The sequence below is a fragment of the Ascaphus truei genome, chromosome 9 (assembly GCF_040206685.1).
Source record: "Ascaphus truei isolate aAscTru1 chromosome 9, aAscTru1.hap1, whole genome shotgun sequence".
Classification (NCBI taxonomy): domain Eukaryota; kingdom Metazoa; phylum Chordata; class Amphibia; order Anura; family Ascaphidae; genus Ascaphus; species Ascaphus truei.
The window spans coordinates 44,105,406-44,120,554 of record NC_134491.1 but is presented as its reverse complement, the minus strand read 5'-3'; the positions used below and the strand labels follow the sequence as shown (position 1 = coordinate 44,120,554).

General features: G+C 46.4%; 1 protein-coding gene across 3 annotated transcripts in view; it reads right to left on the bottom strand.

Moving 5' to 3' along the window:
• FOXN3 (forkhead box N3) overlaps positions 1-15,149 on the bottom strand; it is a 188,321-nt gene that overhangs the window by 93,893 nt on the left and 79,279 nt on the right. For all 3 annotated transcript variants that reach the window (XM_075614573.1, XM_075614575.1, XM_075614574.1), the window contains exon 2: positions 10,398-10,954. In XM_075614573.1, the coding sequence (XP_075470688.1) occupies positions 10,398-10,940 (543 nt within the window). In that variant the 5' untranslated portion in view covers positions 10,941-10,954. The remainder of the gene's footprint in view (positions 1-10,397; positions 10,955-15,149) is intronic.

The window sequence follows — 15,149 nt, the reverse complement described above, 5'->3', positions numbered from 1 at the left end:
TTTTGGCAAACTCCAATTAGCCAAGCTTTGATGGCCAATTAGCCACTTGTGGCTATTGGCTACAGTGTTGCCGACCTCTGCCTTAGATCTTACAAATAAAACCAGTCTGGGAATGGCGAGAGCAGATCTCTTAAAGTGAGAGAAAAAAAAAATGCAAAACATTTTTGTTAAAGGCGGAGCCGTGCAGACTTTCTGCTTTAAGCTATCAACTACATCAATTGTCTTCAAAATCCAAAATACATTCCAATTCAAAATTCTAGTAAAATGCATGTAGCTGGTATGAATTAACTCTAAGATTTGACGTTTTGCGTGTAGATATTGTGCTTGACATCAATAGAAAAACCATTAACACGCCATGCTAGTAACTTGGATATATTCATCTCACAAAGTGCTAATTATAAACGTGTTTTATATAAAAATGTATGAAGATTATTCCATGTAGTATTTGTCATGTTTTAAAAATACCAACAACATAAGCAGTTATATACAAATTATTTACTGGTCAAAGTTTGTTTCCAGATTTAATATATGTTCAATAGCTTTTCAAATGTAGGCCCAAAAGTGTAGCAACATATCACAATAATATGAAATATAAAAGATTAGTGGACTAGATATAGTGGCACTTTAGTGAATACCACCTAAAAAAAGAGAGTGCAGTGTTTCTAATGTTATCTTCTCAAGGAAGAGCTACAAAACCATTTTCTAAAATCACAATGTTGAGTGGTTTTTATTATTATAATTACAGGTTTTGCAAAACGGCTTCAACAGTTTTCCAGACATAACATTACTGCAGAGTTTGAATAAGAATCTGCCCAGAATTCAACCAAAAGCATTTTGGAAAAAGATACAAATTGTTGTGCAACAGTTAGCGGTGGCCAGATATTAGGGAAATCCCTGCTTCAGCACAGGTGGCTCAATCAGTGACTCAGTCAGAATGCATGAGCCACCTGTGCTGAAGCAGGGATATCCCTAATACCTGGCTTTTGAGGACTGGAGTTGGCAACCTCTGAGTTAGGCGATACATTGGGTTTCATATCGGAGAGCTAGATTCAGCCATGGTAGTTGGGAAATGTAGCAGCTTATTCTGACATTACGTAGGAAAAGTTATTAGGGATTGTTGCTTCGTTACAAACAAAACAGGGGAACAGAAAAGGAAGCTGCAGCCTGTTTCTGTAGCTCACACACAATGCACCGAGCCGGGACTAGTACAATACTAGGTGTACATAGTCGCTCCGGTCTGTATTCCCAGCACCAATCTGAAAGCGACACGCTCATTTTAATAGGTCGTTCCTGATAAAATGCATCTAAATAATGATCTGAGCACTATACTTTCTGCAGAAACTGGTGGGTCTGTGTAATGGAAACACAGTCTGCAGGCAGAACATGTGTTAAAGCCATAGAAAGGATCCGTTGGTACAGCACTAGGTCATGTCTGGGAAGAGTCGTCTCTTTGTGCGAGTCTTGGTGGATGGGAGTAGCATTATCTACAATTCCCCTTCAGCAAGTAATACAAAGCAGTGAGCAGACAACTGAACTGCTTTCAGCACAAAGAGAGACTCGGTTAGGAAGGATCACAGTCTTTCGATAGCTTACAGCGGATGCACAATCTGACAGTCTGATGTGTCTATTTATGAGGACACTTTCCGATCTCCAGGTTAGAGAATTGTTTTTAGGTTCTCTTTAGAACTTAACTAAATCATACAGTGGATGTCAAAGTGACAACCAAGAACCCCCCAAAACAGGATTTGCTCACCTGCAAACTCCCACAGAACAAAGACTGCTGGCTGTCAGTCAATAAATAAATATTGGAAACCTGTATAATTTGTGCCGTTCCCCTTATTCTCTTTGTACCCAACTGTAATACTCTTGGGCACCCGGCTTACCCTCCAATGAATGTAGATGTGCTGGAGGATATTCTCATCATGTACCTAGTAAGAACCCATTTTTCTGTATTTTATGCAAAAGACAGTGCCATAAATGACACGTATAATGAATAGAATCCTAGTCAGGGACAGAGAGAATAAGGAGGTACCGGCACAGGCGGTTACAATCCAAGTGGCTAAAGTAGGGAGATTAGCCCCATGTAGAGAGAAGAGCGACAAGAAGACTTCTTCTATGCTGGTGGAAATGTGTTTTCTGTTTAAAATAGGAGAAAAAGACAACTTTTACCGGGGGAGATGGTGGAGAGGAGAGTGAAATTAAATGGTTTAAAATGGGTTCAATATTTATTATCCTCACATCAACCGCAAATCATTTGCACAACGCGCTTTTGTGTATTGTAAACACAGCTACAAGAGCTTCATTGTAATGTACAGCAGCAGCAGGCTTTAACATTGCGTTTTAACTCCTTCGCTGAAACAGAGTCCACAGCACCAAGCACCTGCCATATAGAAGCAGCATCTCCCCAGCAGTGTAGGGGTTAAGGCTGAAACGCAAACCAAGCAGCTCATGTTGCCTGCTGTGATCCAACCTGCTCAGCAGCTACCGGGCCTGCAGGTTGTAAAGCAAAGCTGAAGCACGGCTGCAATTTACTCATTCCGTCTCAACAGGAGAGAACTTTGTGAGGAGGAAGAGGTAAAAACAGAATATGGTTCACAACAAGTCTGCCCAGCGCTTCAGATGCCCGTCAGGCACACTGGGATCTTATGGCCGAGTCTTTGTACCACTGCAACATTTCGACGGTTGGGAAGCGCTTGCAAGACCATGCAGCACAAGTGGCCAACTCCAGTCCTCAAGGGACACCAACAGGCCAGGTATTAGGGATATCCCTGCTTCAGTACCGGTGGCTCATTTGATTGAGACACCTGTGCTGAAGCAGGGATATCCTTAAAACCTGACCCGACGGTGGCCATTGTGAACTGGAGTTGGCCATCTCTGTCACATAGGAATGAAAGGGTTAAAGAATGGAAGTGCAAACAGATATTTTGGTAGTTCAGTACTAGGCTAAATCTACATTTCTGCTTATGCAACAGGGTCTATATATAATATAAATATATTAAACGTGAGTATGTATACTAGAGGTGCGATCCCTGATGCTCTAGTTTAACACAGGTTTTGAATATTCGCCTCTCTCACGCAGCTTGTTGGAGCGCTGTGTAGGGAGTGACGTTTACCTGTCTTCTTCATGCCTTCGGAAACATTTATTCAGAACTTTTAGAAATTGGTGGCCAGGAAACCATCGCTTCATTTTATTCCTTCTCTGATAGAATGGGTACAATCGGAGTTTGAAGGGAACATTTAGACCAGTGGTGGACAACTCCAGTCCTCAAGGGCAACCAACAGGTCAGCTTTTCAGGAAATCCCTGCTTCAGCGCAGGTGATGCAGTGGAAGACTGAGCCACCTGTGCTGAAGTACGGATTTCCTGAAAACCTGACCTGTTTGTAGCTCTTGAGGACCTGAGTTGGCCACCACTGGTCTAAATGTTCCCTTCGAAACTCCGATTGTACGCATTCTATCAGAGAAGGAATAAAGTGTGTACTAGTGCTTGATATGAATACATCTGGATGCCAGGCAGATGAGACTGAAGCACTGTAATGTTAGGCCGCTATCCCTAACCTACACTTCTCTGGGACCAATACGGATTCTCCACCCATCAACTAATATAGACCAAATCAATATGAGCAGAAGAATCCATAATTCTGGCAAGCTCATGCAAAGTATAATGTTTACAGGCATATTAATGGGGTTTTACCCAAATTAATAACACTGCTCATACTGAGCAATGCTGCATTCAAACCTGCCATTCATTAGCACGATCAACACATTATCTCTTTATTTTTTTATCTAAAAAGGGGAGATATATATCTATATCATCTTTTGGCAAAAAAACCCGACACAAGTCTGCCAGTACACCACGACAAACCCGAGCAGATTCCTAGCACAGACAGACTCCCATTATTGAATACACTTTATAAATACAAACATATGTTAACCCACATCTCTGGTACGTCATGCCAAAAGAAAAAACCATTCAGCATGCATCTGTCAGCACAAAGTACTGTGAGAACAGCGTTCTCCACGGCCCAATATCGTGCTGGAAAAGGTTAGTAATGTGGCTGAACTGCGAAGATGTAACACAAAAGTCCCTGAAGCAAACTGTCCATCGCTGCAGGCCTACAAATAACAGCTGTCTCAGCATGGGGAGAAAGGGGCGTTTAATCCGAAATGTCCAATAAAATCTGCATGTCTAAGTCTTGCACAAATCTGCTCCAATCAAAAGAGCGACTGCTCTATGTGCTGTGTTACTGCAACCCCACAAACTGCATCGCAAACGGCCTTACACACGTATCCTCGCACGCCACAAACTGCATCGCAACCGGCCTTACACACGTAACCTCGCACGCCACAAACTGCATCGCAACCGGCCTTACACGCATAGCCTCGCACGCCACAAACTGCATCGCAACCGGCCTTACACACGTATCCTCGCACGCCACAAACTGCATCGCAACCGGCTTTACACACGTAACCTCGCACGCCACAAACTGCATCGCAACCGGCCTTACACGCGAATCCTCGCACGCCACAAACTGCATCGCAACCGGCCTTACACGCGAATCCTCGCACGCCACAAACTGCATCGCAACCGGCCTTACACACGTATCCTCGCACGCCACAAACTGCATCGCAACCGACCTTACACGCATAGCCTCGCACGCCACAAACTGCATCGCAACCGGCCTTACACACGTATCCTCGCACACCACAAACTGCATCGCAACCGGCCTTACACACGTATCCTCGCACGCCACAAACTGCATCGCAACCGGCCTTACACACGTAACCTCGCACGCCACAAACTGCATCGCAACCGGCCTTACACGCATAGCCTCGCACGCCACAAACTGCATCGCAACCGGCCTTACACACGTATCCTCGCACGCCACAAACTGCATCGCAACCGGCATTACACACGTATCCTCGCACGCCACAAACTGCATCGCAACTGGCCTTACACACGTAACCTCGCACACCACAAACTGCATCGCAACCGGCCTTACACGCATAGCCTCGCACGCCACAAACTGCATCGCAACCGGCCTTACACACGTATCCTCGCACGCCACAAACTGCATCGCAACCGGCCTTACACACGTATCCTCGCACGCCACAAACTGCATCGCAACCGGCCTTACACGCGTATCCTCGCACGCCACAAACTGCATCGCAACCGGCCTTACACGCGAATCCTCGCACGCCACAAACTGCATCGCAACCGGCCTTACACACGTATCCTCGCACGCCACAAACTGCATCGCAACCGGCCTTACACACGTAACCTCGCACGCCACAAACTGCATCGCAACCGGCCTTACACACGTAACCTCGCACGCCACAAACTGCATCGCAACCGGCCTTACACACGTATCCTCGCACGCCACAAACTGCATCGCAACCGGCCTTACACACGTATCCTCGCACGCCACAAACTGCCTCGCAACCGGCCTTACACACGTATCCTCGCATGCCACAAAGTGCATCGCAACCGGCCTTACACGCGTATCCTCACACGCCACAAACTGCATCGCAACCGGCCTTACACACGTATCCTCGCACGCCACAAACTGCATCGCAACCGGCCTTACACACGTATCCTCGCACGCCACAAACTGCATCGCAACCGGCCTTACACACGTATCCTCGCAAACCACAAACTGCATCGCAACCGGCCTTACACACGTAACCTCGCACGCCACAAACTGCATCGCAACCGGCCTTACACGCATAGCCTCGCACGCCACAAACTGCATCGCAACCGGCCTTACACACGTATCCTCGCACGCCACAAACTGCATCGCAACTGGCCTTACACACGTAACCTCGCACGCCACAAACTGCATCGCAACCGGCCTTACACACGTATCCTCGCACGCCACAAACTGCATCGCAACCGGCCTTACACGCATAGCCTCGCACGCCACAAACTGCATCGCAACCAGCCTTACACACGTATCCTCGCACGCCACAAACTGCATCGCAACCGGCCTTACACACGTATCCTCGCACGCCACAAACTGCATCGCAACCGGCCTTACACGCGAATCCTCGCACGCCACAAACTGCATCGCAACCGGCCTTACACACGTATCCTCGCACGCCACAAACTGCATCGCAACCGGCCTTACACACGTATCCTCGCACACCACAAACTGCATCGCAACTGGCCTTACACACGTATCCTCGCACGCCACAAACTGCATCGCAACAGGCCTCACACACCACCAACTGCATCGCAACCGGCCTTACACACGTAACCTCGCACGCCACAAACTGCATCGCAACCGGCCTTACACACGTATCCTCGCACGCCACAAACTGCATCGCAACCGGCCTTACACACGTATCCTCGCACGCCACAAACTGCCTCGCAACCGGCCTTACACACGTATCCTCGCACGCCACAAAGTGCATCGCAACCGGCCTTACACGCGTATCCTCACACGCCACAAACTGCATCGCAACCGGCCTTACACGCGAATCCTCGCACGCCACAAACTGCATCGCAACCGGCCTCACACACCACCAACTGCATCGCAACCGGCCTTACACACGTAACCTCGCACGCCACAAACTGCATCGCAACCGGCCTTACACACGTATCCTCGCACGCCACAAACTGCATCGCAACCGGCCTTACACACGTATCCTCGCACGCCACAAACTGCATCGCAACCGGCCTTACACACGTATCCTCGCACGCCACAAACTGCATCGCAACCGGCCTTACACACGTATCCTCGCACGCCACAAACTGCATCGCAACTGGCCTTACACACGTAACCTCGCACACCACAAACTGCATCGCAACCGGCCTTACACACCACAAACTGCCACATCCGGAACTCTGTTGCTATGGCAACTGGTTTCTTTCCATATCAACTGCGAGTTCGTTTCCATGGAAACACGTATACAAGAAAAATTCCTCTCTGCATCCGAGGAGCAGATGGCATCGGACTGGGAAATTAATGGGCGAAAGGGCCGTGCGGGGGTGGGGGGGGGGGGTGGAAGAAAGGGGGACCGAGCCACAGGGCCACGTCAGCAGCATGATAACAGTCAGCAAGTCCACGGAGCCTGAAAACGAACCCGTAATCTGAGGCAGCAACCAGTGCAGCTGCCCATACACTCACTGTAACTTCTCCCAGCAGCTGCTGCGCCAGCCATTGTGTGTCCTGCTCCCACGTTACTGGCGCATGCAAAGAAAACGCTCCGCGTCCAATGTGCTTCAATTCTCCCGCTGTTTGGGGGTCGGGGGGGGAGGGGGTATTGTTACATATGATATTCCCATTTCTTTAAAGGCAAACTGTATATACGAAAACAGGCCTTAGTGTTAAGGAAAGTAAATGTTATCTTGCTGCACCGTGCGCATTATTACCAAGCCTTCTGGTTACAGATAAGGTGCCTCTTGGCAGCTGTGTGTGTTAATTCGGGGAGGAGGAGAAGTCCCTTGCAGTTTGAGTCATTAACCTAGAACAGATTCCTTCAACTGCAGGTCTAGTTTTTCCTATAAACAATGAATGTTTATTTGCTGCGGGATCAGCGTTCTTTATATAGAAGCCTGGGGTAATGCCAATGGATCCTGAAGCCAGCGCAATATTTTATATTGTAACTTAGTTCAAAGTTCAGGTAACCGTTTCCAGCCCGACAAAGGATACATTGGGGGATACTTTGTAATAGACAATCAGGGGGGATACTTTAGAGATAAATTATTGTGTAGAAGACTGTTGAAACCTCGCCGGTCTCCTCTTCAATTGTACTGTGAAGAATATAATGTCGCCTTTGATGCCGTGCAATATTCTGCAGTGGTCAGGGTGATACTCAATGACCCTATGCTAATTGAACTCTACTAACAAGTCATAATTGATCATGAATTCAATGTTTACTTTCATTCCAATCATAAAAAGCGGATTTAAAATGGGCAGTCACTCCCAGGACAAAAGTCTACTAAATACAGAGGTATGTTTATTTGATTAAATGTAGTTGAATGTTTTTTTTTTCTTAATTGGACAAGTATTTAAAAATATATATTTTTACCATTTTTAAACATTTCCATGATAAACAGTCTTTATATGTTTTGATGATAAGACGGTTTGTCAGTGTGCATGCCATATTCAGTGCTGGACGGGCCTTGGAGTGACCCTTGGACTGGCTGCTTGTGCGAATTTCATACTACAGTAGTTGCTTACCCAGATAGGTGCGACACGTTTCACACCGACGCTCACTTTAAGTTAAGGCAATGTAAATACATACGGTACAGGTGTCACAAATGCTTGAAATATAATACTTTTTAAGACTTTAAATGTATTATGATACTCTTGTGGCGCCTTTGAAAAACGAGTTGAACAGCCCTGAATGCCAAGATGCTGTCATACAAAAAAAAGTCAGATCACACCAGGGAAAAGTTCCCCAATACCTAAAGAGCAGGGGCTGTGCATGTGCATGATACGTACACGTGTGCTCAGCCTGGAAAAGCAATGACTTCACCGGATACACACGTCTGTAACTTGCTTCAGAACAGCCCAACATGTAAATACTTGATCTTGAAATAAAGAACTAACAGCTTCTCAAAATGTCAACACACATCAAGCAAATGCCTATAATTCCCAAAGCTGATAAGGAATTCTCTGTGCACCCAAACTGTTTTGGACTCTATGATAACATGTAATAATAGTTCATTTCCTCAAAACAGCTTTTATGAGGAGCAACACCGCGTGAAAAGCAAAAGCAATCATCAAAAAAATTCAAGATGCAACCACGAAACAGATGTTTTAGCAAATGAACATTATAGATAGTCTAAATCATTGAAATCTGAGCTAGAATATTCAGGTATTATTACACATTATCATTTACGGAAAGTAATGTTAGCAGGATTTACATGTTTTGTTCCACAGTCTTAGCAGGCCCACTGAAGAAAAGCAGAGGGGACATTTAAGGTTTAAAAACACACTTTGTGTTAAAACAATGCCAGAGCTACAGAGTGAGGAGCAACAACTCCAAAAGTACACAGCAATTCATTAACCCCTTGGCTGGAGAAGTCGGTCTAAGAGCAGCGTCAGATAAGTAGACAGCTAGGAAGAGAGGACATCTTTTTAATGTAAAAACATACAAATATAAGTCACCTCTTGCAAGCTATCCTAATTGTTACCTTGAACCGTTTGCTGCCTTCCCATGGCATAAATAGATAAAAACGTATAAGATTAGAAGTTTGTCTATGGGAACATTTGTGGAAGCTCAGTCTTATTCCTCTCACTACTACATATATTATCCTGTATTACCATAAGGTGCGCTTATAGTGCCGGCGACAGCGACGCCGTGGCAAAACAAATGCCTTGCCGCCGGTCGCGATCGCTGGAAGTCATCTCCATTTGATTTTTCCAGTGACCGCAGCCTGACGGCACCGTCACTATAAGCGCAACCTGACAACATGAACTTCCTGTACTAGCAGCATTATTACAGAAGTATCAGCATATATATATATAACTAAAATGATATTGTAACTAATCCACTTTCGCCTCTGTGTTTAGAGCAGGGGTGCGGAAACTTTTACTCCTGCGCCCCCCCTGCCTTGTGTCCCTCGGTGCTTGCGCTTCTCCCCTTCGCTTAGTGCGGCGTCAAATGACGCGCGTGGTCATGTGACGTCACGTGACCAGCGGTGGGTGCTATGGCAATGTGCGTGTGACGTTACGCCGCATGACCCCGCGTTGCCATAGAGACGCTTCCAGAAGCCGGCTGAATCACGGTAAGTTGAGGTTGCAGAGGCCTCACACGATCCCCCGACATTTCATTTTAATGACTTGAAGAACAGTGCGGGGCCTCTGCAACCGCCCGTGCCCCCCCCCCCCCCCCCCCCCCCCGAAAAATCTCCGCCCCGCTGTTCAAACATGGGGTCCTCTTGTAGGAAACCCTGCTATTTTTAGCTATGGGGACCTCCCAGTACCCGAGATAGTTACCCGAGGGGATTTAAGTGGCCATCAAATAGGAAGTCACAACCGCGGATGTTGTGACTTCCTATTGGCCTGCGGGACCTGCGATATTTGAGATATTTTGTTTCTCCCGGAGGGAGCAGAGTCACCACCGGTATATGTCTTGGGGACCAGGGGTCCCAGAAACTTAGACCAATGCAGTTAAGACCAGAATGACCCCCAGGTCCCAATGCTAAGATGGTGGGATTGCTGCTTGAAACTAATGCTGATATTGCAGTATTGCATTGAAACTTCAAGCAATGGCGACTTCCTGCCATCAGCAAACTGCAGGAACCAATGAAAAAACCTGCAAAGTGTCTTTATATAATGGCGGAAATCACAAGTGTTCTACAGAAAGAAAATTTTAGCATCTCCACGCAAAGTGAGAAGAGACCACTCCTAAGATACCGGTGCAGCGTGGGCACACGGAGCCTTACCTGACTTCTGTCCTTATCCACTTTCTTAAAACACTTATTCAAGGATAGGTTATGCCTCACGGAGTTCTTCCAGCCAGTGGGGGCATTTGCAAAGTAAGGAAAGTGTTCTAGGATCCAGTTGTAAATATCCTTCACGGGCAGTTTCTTAGTGGGAGAGTCTTCAATGGCCATAAATATGAGGCAGCTGAAAGAGTACGGAGGCTTGCAGTTTGGGTTCTGCTTGGCATCGTAGGGCATGTCGGACTGAGCCGGTGAGGGTGGGGTGTCGTCATCAATGTCCTGAACGGGGCTGACGCTCCGTAAGACTGTGTCCCCAAAACTTTTGAGCAAGTTTTTGCTCTCGTGCAACCAGTTCAAGTTTGTTAGCTCTTCGTCTTCCATGGCCCCTTTCTCCTTGTTTACTTTGACCTCGGGTAGTGAGAAGTCCAAGTCGTCATCATCATCGTGGAGTGGGTTTGATAAAGTGCTACTCCTGTAACACTGGCTGGAAACACTAATTCCTGTGCCCTCCGGCTTCTTACTGGGAGGCATGACTGGACCCATTTAGGCAAACACTCCTACCAAGAAGGAACAGAAAGAATGAATGTCACATGGTGTGTGCAGTACATCAAAAGTAAACACTGTGTTACAAGTTGTGTTTCCATATACATAGACCCGATATATGCATAATAACACAATGCCTACATTGATTCTCTTCCCTTATTATTATTGTAATGTGCCAACATGTTCTGTAGAGCAGTACCAGGGGATGCAAAGGCAAAACAGGAGGAGGAATAAGCAGCAGTTCGAAAATCGGATGAAATAGTGGAAGTTTATTTCTCAACACTTTGGTTTGACATCTGACCATTTTATGTCACCTTGTTTAACCCATTGTGTATTTAATTCACATCAGTTTCCCTCCACTCCTTTGTTTTAGAGTTAAAAAAATAATAATTCTAAAATGGCATTTACAAGCTAAAAAATAAAAACCACACAAAATACAGTTGCTGTGTATTTCACAACAAAATGTTTCATCAGGAAGGTGGGAAAAAAAATAGAACAAGAAACTTCAGGAGTCGTCACAAATACGGCAATATCCTTTTCAAAGTCATCTCCACCTTTTCGTTAAAACCTAGACTTACTACACTGGCTCATTACACTAAATAATATCATAAAGGGGTCTGTCTGCGCTGCCTCATTACCCATCATGTCTCTGAGCCTGTCAGTATTCAGCATTCTCACATGCAAAGGGCGAGTGTAACAGTACCGCCAAAGTGCAAGTGTGTACAAACAACACTTTCATTAGATTGTAAGCTCTGTGGGGCAGGAACATCCTGTTTAACACACTTGTGTAACTTTGTATATTAACTCCCGGTGCTGTCTGTATTATAACTCTGTAAAGTGCGGGGTACATTGGTGGCCCTATATAAATACACATACTGTATACAACAGAATAAAAAAATATAAATGGAGGCAGCCATCTTAACTTTAACCTTCAGAAAATGTTTACCATGTCTTATCTCAGACTGATAGTTAAAATCTACCTTGAAAAGTGATTTATATATGTTTGAAAAGGTTTTTTTTCCCCACTGGTAGATGGATCTGCCTCTTGGCAAGACTGAACTTAGCAAGTTAAACAACTGATCTGCAGACAGAAGGAACATACAGCATACAATGAAACCCCGTCACTGCTAAAAGCCTTGAAAGGCTTGTTCAGAAAGTCTTAAGCAATGCAACAAGAATGTCACTGCAGCATTGGAAACAATGCACGCTCTTATATGACAGCATACGAAGGAAGAACGATCTTCATCAGCGGATTCTCGGTAACCGTTAAATAAAATACTCTTGTTACACAGCGCAGCAGCTAGGAACTGGCGCTTTGCTTCCAATAACCGCACAGGGAAAGGACTTCAGCTAAACCCTTCAAACCCAGAAAGAGGTGCGGGACAAGCTGACAATTTAACTTTTTGGGGTCCTGTGAAAATTAATGTTTTTTAATGTATTTTTTCAATGGGTTCAGTAAAGTTAGAATCTCATGATTATTACTCTCCACGGTCACTGGTTTTATAAAGGGAAGCAACTTTTAATTTAAGAGAAGCTGGAAAAGTAGAAACAGACACGACAGCAGATACACTGCCCACAAAAATGGTCTTATCATGGAAGAGATTAGGTAAATACTGTAAAACCATCAGGTAACGTGGCGGAAAGAGTAAAAAAATAAAAACTACACAGCTTGTGAAACATCACACGTCTCTCCATCATGGGCACATGTTGGTATCATAACGTACAACTCCACCACTGCAGGAACTTTGAAATGCGATCATGATTTTAAAATATTGACACAAGATATTACAATAAGCAAAAACCACCCGTATTATACCCAGCAAGGGGTTAACTCCTTCACTGCAACGCACTGCTGGTTCTTCTGAATATACACACACACACACACAATATCAAAACAGCATCCCTGCCCCAATTCAGGATGTGACACATCAAGCAATTTCCGTTATAACATTTTGTTACCTGCAAACAGGATTGCAATTAAACAGTTTACATATATTTCCTATGGATAACTTTTATGATGTTTTCCGTGGCTCAAAGTGGCGCTGTAATAAACACATTCCAGGTGCGGTTAGCTGCTCAGCACAATTATATAAAGCAGCAAAAAGCAGTCAGATGCGTAGTACTTAAGCGCAGGTAATGTTCCCATTGGATGGGGCACCTTTGGTTGTGTACCTTTGTCAAACTCAACTCCGTCTGCAAATGGAAGTTCTATGTCCCAAGAGATTCTAAACAGGGAAATCATATCATGGCTGACAGAAAAGTAATTTAATTGCACAGTTGCTATGACAACACGCTGCTCTCTTTCTGTTTAATTTGCTTATGTGCCAGTAACCTCCCTAAGAGACGGCCTAACACTCTGTCATTCCTATCCTCGCTTCTTTTAGTTTCATTTCTGCACACATAACCAGCACATCTTCTTCTTCCTCCTCGCTCACGTTCCCCCTTTCTTCCACTCTACATGCTGTGTAATCGTACCAAGAACATCAACATTCATAATACAACAATGTAAGTGCCGCGTGCCTGGGGTATCCCTTTGTGATTCTTCCCCAAAACTTAGAAACACGGGATAACATATTAAACAACACGAAGGCGGCGGGTGCAATTTACAGGCCCGGTAAGCCCCTGAACCGAAGAGCTGACAGTCTAATATTTGGTGCTTGAGGCATAGGATGATGAGGCAACCTTGTCACTGGAGATGTTACCTCATTGGCTGCTTTGTAATGTGCTGCAGGCCCAGCTGGGGTCCAAGGGGTTAATCCATAAAGGGACCAAGTTATGAGTAAACAGACTAGTGTTTAATGAGCTAACCCCGACTTGCCCCACAGGCCACATTATTAGCAGCTGCTGGCTGCGACCTCACAACTTTATTCCCCTGTCCTTTCTATTTACAGGTTTTTCAAACACAAAGACACAGAAAGAGCTGCATCCCTTCTATTCATCTGGTTTTATTGAGGATAAAAAGCGGCAGAGGTCTGTGCAAATAGAGCACTTAATCACTAGTAAATGAAGCAGCTTTAAAGGGGTGGAGGTTAAGAGAAAGCTGTGCCACTCACACACAGAGAGCTGGGGATGAGGAGACTCTCTGTGCCACTCACACACAGAGAGTTGGGGATGAGGAGACTCTCTGTGCCACTCACACACAGAGAGTTGGGGATGAGGAGACTCTCTGTGCCACTCACACACAGAGAGTTGGGGATGAGGAGGGACTGTGCCACTCACACACCCAGAGCTGTGGATGAGGAGACTCTCTGTGCCACTCACACACCCAGAGCTGCGGGAGGAGAGACTGTGCCACTCACACCCAGAGAGATGGGGATGAGGAGACTCTCTGTGCCACTCACTCACACACAGAGCTGGGGATGAGGAGACTCTCTGTGCCACTCACTCACACACAGAGCTGGGGATGAGGAGACTCTCTGTGCCACTCACTCACACACAGAGCTGGGGATGAGGAGACTCTCTGTGCCACTCACTCACACACAGAGCTGGGGATGAGGAGACTCTCTGTGCCACTCACTCACACACAGAGCTGGGGATGAGGACTCTCTGTGCCACTCACTCACACACAGAGCTGGGGATGAGGACTCTCTGTGCCACTCACACACAGAGAGATGGGGATGAGGAGACTCTCTGTGCCACTCACACACAGAGAGCTGGGGATGAGGAGACTCTCTGTGCCACTCACACACACGCAGAGCTGGGGATGAGGAGTCTCTGTGCCACTCACACACAGAGAGCTGGGGATGAGGAGACTCTCTGTGCCACTCACACACCCAGAGCTGGGGATGAGGAGACTCTCTGTGCCACTCACACACCCAGAGCTGGGGATGAGGAGACTCTGTGCCACTCACACACAGAGAGCTGGGGATGAGGAGAGCCTGTGTGCCACTCACACACCCAGAGCTGGGGATGAGGAGAGACTGTGCCACTCACACACAGACAGAGCTGGGGATGAGGAGACTCTGCGCCACTCACACACACAGAGCTGGGGATGAGGAGACTCTGCGCCACTCACACACAGAGCTGGGGATGAGGAGACTCTCTGCGCCACTCACACACCCAGAGCTGGGGATGAGGAGACTCTGCGCCACTCACACACAGAGAGATGGGGATGAGGAGACTCTGTGCCACTCACACACTCGCAGAGCTGGGGATGAAGAGACTCTCTATGCCACTCACACACCCAGAGCTGGGGATGAGGAGACTCTG